The following is a 7,538-nucleotide window of genomic DNA, read 5'->3' as shown; positions in this document are numbered from 1 at the left end:
CTTTTAACACCTGAGCTTCTGCAGCTCAGTCCATTTTGTCTTAATTCAAATGTAAATGTAACCTCCCTCAGGCCTGTTCTCTGAGGCTTGGCTAAGCCTGAATTGTGCATTTTGGCTTTAGCTTTGAACCTTAAATTTAAATTGTAAACCTTAAAAGACACATGTTGTATCTTTTCTCTATAAACATAGGCAAATCAAAAAACCAATCTTTAACGATGTAAGCAATCTATTTTCTCTCAAATCAACACCAAGTGGATTACCTTTATGTTATAAAGTTTGCTGCCACTAAAAGAAAATTTTATGGGTCCCATGAATTATAGATTCTTTTTCCCTAGCCTGAGTAGCTAAAGTTGCCCCTCTGGTTTGCCAACCAGAGGCCAGTTAATCCGTAAACAAAGAATGCAGAGTTACAGGACAATGGGCTACCGAGGCATCCCAGGAATGCATCCCAGGAATGAAGATCCTGATAAGGAACTGCTCCCCGCCCCCATGGACCGGTTTGGCCAGATGTTCAAATTGGAAAACAACCAATCGTATGCACCCGCGCGAAAGTTTCTCCTTTTCCCCACTCCGAGCTTATATAAACCCTAAACCCTGGAGCCACGAGGTCGATGCCCCTGTCTCCCACATTGAGACACGTGTCGGCCCGGAACGTTCCGCCATTAAACTACCTCGTGTTCTTGCATCAAGTTGGTCTTCCGTGTGTCCTTTGGGTGCGCGCCATCCCGTGACTCGAGTGGGGTTCCCCTTTGGGGGCTTCCCGAGCCTTACATCTTGGTGCATTGGCCGGGAAACTCGTCCGGGGTTTGCGTGATCACCTAGGACCTCTGAAGACCTCTTGGAGGTGGGTTTAAGTCTGTGTCTGTGTGTCTGTGAGTGAGGTGTATTTGAGTGCGGTGTTTGGATGTGGATTCTGGTTTCTGGCTCTGGTATAGGTTCTGACAGCTGCCGTTGTGAGACCGTGAGGTCCAATGGCCTGAGGCTGAAAAATCTGGGAGACGTCCCAAGTGGTAGGGAGTCAGGATAGCCTGACTGCCCATTTTTTTGAATGAAGGAGACGAAGCACTCCTCCTATAGGGGAAGGTAAGAGGACCTGCCCCATCGGAACTTGCATTTGGCTGACTATATAAGACTAAACGTGGGCGAGTGTGTTTGGCGGTGATAGGGTCTTGTGTTCCTATCCTGTTTTTGTGATAGGGTTTTGCGTTCTTATTTGTTTTTGTGCTAGGGTCTTGTGTTCTTATCCTGTTTTTGTGATAGGGTTTTGCGTTCTTATTTGTTTTTGTGCTAGGGTCTTGTGTTCTTATCCTGTTTTTGTGATAGGGTTTTGCGTTCTTATTTGTTTTTGTGCTAGGGTCTTGTGTTCTTATCCAGTTTTTGTGATAGGGTTTTGCATTCTTATTTGTTTTTGTGCTAGGGTCTTGTGTTCTTATCCTGTTTTTGTGATAGGGTTTTGTGTTCTTACCCTGTTTTTGTGCTAGGGTCTTGTGTTCCTATCCGGATTTTGCGTTTTCTGGTGGACGAGATGGGACAGGCTGTGACAACCCCCTTGTCTTTGTCTATGGACCATTGGTCGGATGTTAGGGACAGAGGACGCTTATTGTCAGTAGTTGTAAAAAAGGGGCCTTGGCGGATCCTTTGCACCTCTAAGTGGCCAACTTTCAATGTGGGATGGCCACCTCGAGGGACTTTTGATTTACCCACCATTAGAGCCGTTAGGGCAGTTGTTTTTCAGGAAGGATCAGGGTCGCATCCAGATCATCAACCATACATCACCGTGTGGGAAAACTTGGCTCGATATCCACCCCCGTGGGTCGAGCCTTTCCTCCCACCTCGCCAACCAAGCTCCCGGGTCTTGGCTGTGCGAGAGGGCTCCACAGAAGGAAGACCGAAACCACGTCAGAATGAAGGCGAGCCCAGCACCCCGCCGGTGTCCATTTCAAAGATATACCCTGATATAGAAGAACCCCCTGAATGGCCCACTCCCCTGCCCCCACCTTACCCCTCAGCTCCCCAACCTGCAGCCCTGCCCTCAGCCCCCGAACTGGCCCCAGCCTCCGGGGCCACAGGGGGGCCCTCAGCAGGTACTAGGAGCCGACGTGGAGCCACTCCTGTAGGACCTGACTCCACCGTGGCGCTGCCCCTTAGGGCCGTTGGGCCGCCCCCAACTGGCGAGAATGAGCTGCAGCTCCTGCAGTATTGGCCTTTTTCCTCCTCTGATCTCTATAATTGGAAAGTTAACCATCCCCCTTTTTCAGAAAATCCTGCAGGACTCACAGGCCTGATAGAGTCCCTGATGTTTTCCCACCAACCCACGTGGGATGACTGTCAGCAGCTCCTACAGACACTGTTCACTACCGAAGAGAGGGAGAGGATTCTCCTTGAGGCTCGGAAAAATATCCGAGATAATCAAGGACGCCCCGCCACTCAGGCTGCTATAGACAAGGGGTTTCCCTTGACCCGTCCTCCGTGGGATTACCACACGGCAACAGGTAGGGAACGGCTGTCCATTTACCGCCGGGCTCTCGTGGCTGGTCTCAGGGGTGCAGCGAGAAAACCCACCAATTTGGCAAAGGTAAGAGAGGTTATGCAAGGAGCGACTGAACCCCCCTCTGTGTTCCTAGAGAGGCTCATGGAGGCTTACCGTAGGTACACTCCTTTTGACCCTATGTCAGAGGGGCAGCGAGCTTCTGTAATCATGGCTTTCATTGGGCAGTCCGCCCCGGACATTAGAAGGAGGTTACAGCGTATTGAGGGATTGCAAGATTATACTATCAGAGATGTGGTGAAGGAGGCTGAGAAAGTGTATCATAAGAGAGAGACAGAGGAAGAGAAACAGGAGAGAGAAAAAAAAGAAAGGGCTGAGGATGAAGATAGAAGGGAAAAGAGACAAGAAGAGAACCTAACTAGGATACTGGCCACAGTGGTAGGAGAAGGAAGGCGTCAGGGAACTGGTAGGGCTAGACAGACAGGGAACCTGGGTGACGGCAGAAGGCAGGGGCCAAGGAGACCCAAAAGAGACCAGCTGTTACTAGAGAGAGATCAGTGTGCATACTGCAAAGAGAAGGGCCATTGGGCCCGAGAGTGTCCTAAAAAGAAAGAGACCAAAGTGCTGTCCTTAGATAATGAAGATTAGGGAAGTCGGGGTTCGGTTCCCCTCTCCGAGCCTAGGGTAACTCTGAAAATAGAGGGGACCCCTATAGATTTCTTGGTGGACACGGGAGCAGAATATTCTGTGCTTAAAAAACCTCTGGGAAAGATACAAGATAAAAAGACGCTGGTGATTGGGGCTACAGGACAAAAACCGTATCCGTGGACTACTTCTCGTACAGTGGATCTTGGAAGAAACCAGGTATCTCACTCATTTTTAGTAATACCAGAGTGCCCTACGCCCTTACTGGGCAGAGACTTGTTAACCAAATTAAAGGCCCAGATAAAATTTGCCCCCTCTGGACCGGAACTGTCATGGGGAACTGAGATACCCCAAACGTTAATATTGTCCCTTCAGCTAGAAGAAGAATACCGGCTATACCAAGAGAGAGAGAAGCCCCCCGAGGAGCTTCAGGAATGGTTACTTTGATTTCCTCAGGCGTGGGCTGAGACAGGGGGCACGGAATGGCTAGACAGGCCCCCCCTGTGGTGATTGAGCTCAAGTCTGGAGCCACCCCCATTGGGGTCCGACAGTACCCCATGAGCAAGGAAGCCAGAGAGGGCATACGCCCCCATATTAAGAGACTGTTAGAACAGGGGATTTTAGTCCCTTGCAGGTCCTCTTGGAACACCCCCTTATTGCCAGTAAAAAAACCGGGGACAAACGACTATCGTCCGGTACAGGATCTTAGGGAAGTCAACAAGAGGGTACAAGATGTCCACCCTACAGTGCCCAACCCCTACAACTTGCTCAGTACATTGCCACCCACTCGAACCTGGTATACCGTCTTAGATTTAAAAGATGCCTTCTTCTGTCTGAGGTTACATCCAAACAGCCAGCCCCTGTTTGCTTTCGAGTGGCGGGACCCTGAGAGTGGGAGAACCGGACAACTCACGCGGACAAGGTTACCCCAAGGATTCAAAAACTCCCCAACACTGTTCGATGAAGCTCTACACCGGGACCTTGCCCCCTTCCGCGCTAATAACCCGCAGGTGACTCTTATCATTTATATTGATGACATTTTGCTGGCCACAGAGACCCGAGAAGATTGCGAACTGGGGACTCAGAAGATCCTGGCTGAGTTAGGTGAGTTGGGGTATCGGGTCTCTGCAAAGAAAGCACAGCTATGTTGAACTGAGGTGACATACTTGGGATATACCCTAAAAAATGGACAGCGGTGGCTCACAGAAGCCAGAAAACGAACAGTCACACAAATCCCAACCCCAACCACCCCTCGCCAGGTAAGGGAATTCCTGGGGACCGCGGGATTTTGTAGGCTTTGGATTCCAGGATTCGCCACTTTGGCAGCCCCATTATATCCCTTGACAAAGGAAAAAGGGAAGTTCATCTGGACAAAAGAACACCAGGTGGCTTTCAAAACTCTTAAAAAGACACTGCTACAGGCCCCTGCCCTAGCACTGCCAGATTTAAGCAAGCCTTTTACCCTATATATTGATGAGAGAAAGGGGGTTGCCAGAGGGGTCCTCACCCAAGCTCTAGGACCTTGGAAGCGTCCGGTGGCTTATCTGTCAAAAAAACTAGATCCTGTGGCTAGCGGATGGCCCTCTTGCCTGCGAGCGATAGCTGCAACAGCCACACTGATAAAAGATGCTGATAAGCTAACTCTGGGCCAGAAAGTGACAGTAGTGGCCCCCCATGCTCTCGAAATCATCATCAGACAACCGCCAGACCGCTGGATAACCAACGCTAGAATCACCCATTACCAGAGCTTGTTACTAACAGAGCGAGTGACTTTTGCTCCACCTGCCGTCCTCAACCCCGCTACCCTGCTACCTGAAGCCAATGAGACCCCAGTACATCAGTGTGAGGAGATACTGGCTGAAGAAGCAGGGACCCGGTCAGATTTGACCGACCAGCTGTGGCCTGGGGTGGAGACCTGGTTCACCGACAGAAGTAGCTTCGTGAAAGAAGGTAAGCGAAGGGCTGGGGCAGCGGTAGTAGATGGAAGGACTGTCATTTGGTCTAGCAGCCTGCCGGAAGGAACTTCGGCACAAAAAGCAGAACTTATTGCTCTGATCCAAGCCCTAAAACTGGCAGAAGGGAAGTCTGTAAACATTTATACTGATATCCGATACGCTTTTGCAACAGCCCATGTTCATGGGGCAATTTACAGACAGCGTGGGTTGCTGACGTCTGCTGGCAGAGACATTAAAAATAAAAAGGAGATTCTTGATTTACTAGAGGCTATCCACTTGCCACGAAAGGTGGCAATCATCCACTGCCCAGGACACCAGAAGGGGACTGGCCCTATTGAAAAGGGAAACCAGATGGCAGATCAGATGGCTAAAGAGGCGGCACACGGACCAATGACTCTTATAGCCAAAGTGGGATCCCGCCAGGATGAGAGGGCCCTGGAAAAGAGAGCCCTCACAGAAGAAGAGGGGCTAGAATACCTGACCAGTATGCACCGCCTCACCCACCTGGGGGCCAGAAAAATGATAGAACTATCCAACAAATCCCCTTACCACATTCCTAGGCTCCAAAAGACAGCCGAAGATCTGGTAAGAAACTGCAGGGCGTGTGCCCTCACTAATGCCGGATCCAGCAGGCATAGTGGGGGAAAGCGCCTACGGGGAGATCGACCTGGAACTTATTGGGAGGTCGATTTCACAGAAGTCAAACCTGCCCGATACGGCAACAAATATCTTCTAGTTTTCATAGATGTTTTCTCAGGGTGGGTTGAAGCATTTCCCACTAAGAAAGAAACAGCAAATGTAGTGGCCAAGAAGATACTGGAAGACATCCTTCCCCGATTTGGAGTACCTAAGGTAATTGGGTCAGACAATGGGCCTGCCTTCGTCGCCCAGGTAAGTCAGGGACTGGCCAGACAACTGGGGATAAATTGGAAGTTACATTGTGCTTACCGACCCCAGAGCTCAGGACAGGTAGAAAGAATGAATAGAACTATTAAAGAGACCCTTACAAAATTATCGATTGAGGCTGGCGGGATTGACTGGACAGCCCTTCTCTCCCTAGCCCTGTTCCGGGTCCGGAACACACCCGGACCTTTGGGACTAACACCCTTTGAGATACTGTTTGGTGCACCTCCGCCTCTGTTTGAAACCCTAGATAGTGTGACACGCCCTGATGACAATAATTTTATACCTTCCACCCACTTTTTAGCCCGTTTAAAGGCCCTTGAGACGATCAGGAGAGATATTTGGGAACAGCTGAAAGACACTTACACCGCCGGAGATCCTGCAGTTCCCCATCAGTTTGAGATTGGAGACACCGTCCTGATGCGGAGACACTGGGCGGGAAATCTCGAGCCGCGCTGGAAAGGACCCTACCTGGTACTGTTGACAACTCCAACCGCCATTAAGGTGGAAGGGATCCCCACCTGGGTTCATGCTTCACATGTCAAAAGGGCCCCTCCTGAAACTAGTCCAGATGAGTGGATTTTGGAAAAGACTAATAATCCTCTTAAGTTGCGTTTATGTCGTAAACGCAACCCTGAGTCAGGACAGCAACCCCCATGCCCCGATGCGACAAACCTGGGAGGTGATTAATGAAGAAGAAAACACTGTGTGGTCAATTTCTGCTATACATCCTCCATGGACTTGGTGGCCAGATCTTACGCCTGATATTTGTAAGTTAGCAGCCGGATTGCTTACCTGGGATCTTCCAGACCACACAGACCTAACTAAAGCACCCACTGAAAGACAGTGTGTTCCTAACGGGATAGGAGGCACACTTGGGTGCTCAGGACAATTCTACCGGGCTAATCTCCGGTCCTCAGGATTTTATGTTTGCCCTGGTCAGGGCCACAATCGGAAGCTCCGACACAAGTGTGGGGGGACCTCTGATTTTTATTGCGCTACATGGGGATGTGAAACTACCGGTGAGGCCTACTGGAATCCTACTTCCACATGGGACTTGATTACGGTAAAGAGGAACAGCAGCTATGATAAGTCCAACCAAGGAGAGAGAGATAGTTCTAAATATCCTGAGAATGGGTGTGGATTTGAAAATAGTCCCAATGGAGCCTGTAAAAACAGCTACTGCAACCCCATAGTTATAAGATTCACTGATGCAGGGAAACGAGACCATCGGAGTTGGCTTAAGGGAAACAACTGGGGATTGCGTATAGATGCTGCTGGAAAAGACCCTGGGTTAATTTTTAAAATTAAGTTGACCCTAGAAACCCCCTCTCCAACACCTATGGGACCTAACAAAGTCCTTCTTGCTTAGGGGCCCCCTCCAAAGTCCCTTACTCAAACACCAGTGCAACCTGCGCCAGTGACTGCTGGTCCTTATTATTTTACCCCCTCACAAGGCCCCAAGATCTTGACCACACCACCCGATCCTTCGACAGGACAGAGACTATTTAATTTGGTCGTTGGAGCCTTCCACGCTCTAAATAATA

At 49.9% G+C, this 7,538-nt stretch overlaps 1 protein-coding gene across 1 annotated transcript; it reads left to right on the top strand.

Moving 5' to 3' along the window:
- Positions 1 to 959: 959 nt before the first annotated feature.
- Positions 960 to 6,814, top strand: LOC117720901 (uncharacterized). Its single transcript, XM_034519611.2, is given in 2 exon segments — positions 960 to 3,608; positions 3,611 to 6,814. Coding segments are annotated over 2 exon segments (5,154 nt in total). The 5' UTR covers positions 960 to 1,525; the 3' UTR covers positions 6,682 to 6,814.
- Positions 6,815 to 7,538: the final 724 nt, after the last annotated feature.

The sequence above is a fragment of the Arvicanthis niloticus genome, chromosome 15 (assembly GCF_011762505.2).
Source record: "Arvicanthis niloticus isolate mArvNil1 chromosome 15, mArvNil1.pat.X, whole genome shotgun sequence".
Lineage (NCBI taxonomy): Eukaryota > Metazoa > Chordata > Mammalia > Rodentia > Muridae > Arvicanthis > Arvicanthis niloticus.
This window is presented reverse-complemented; position numbering and strand designations above follow the sequence as displayed.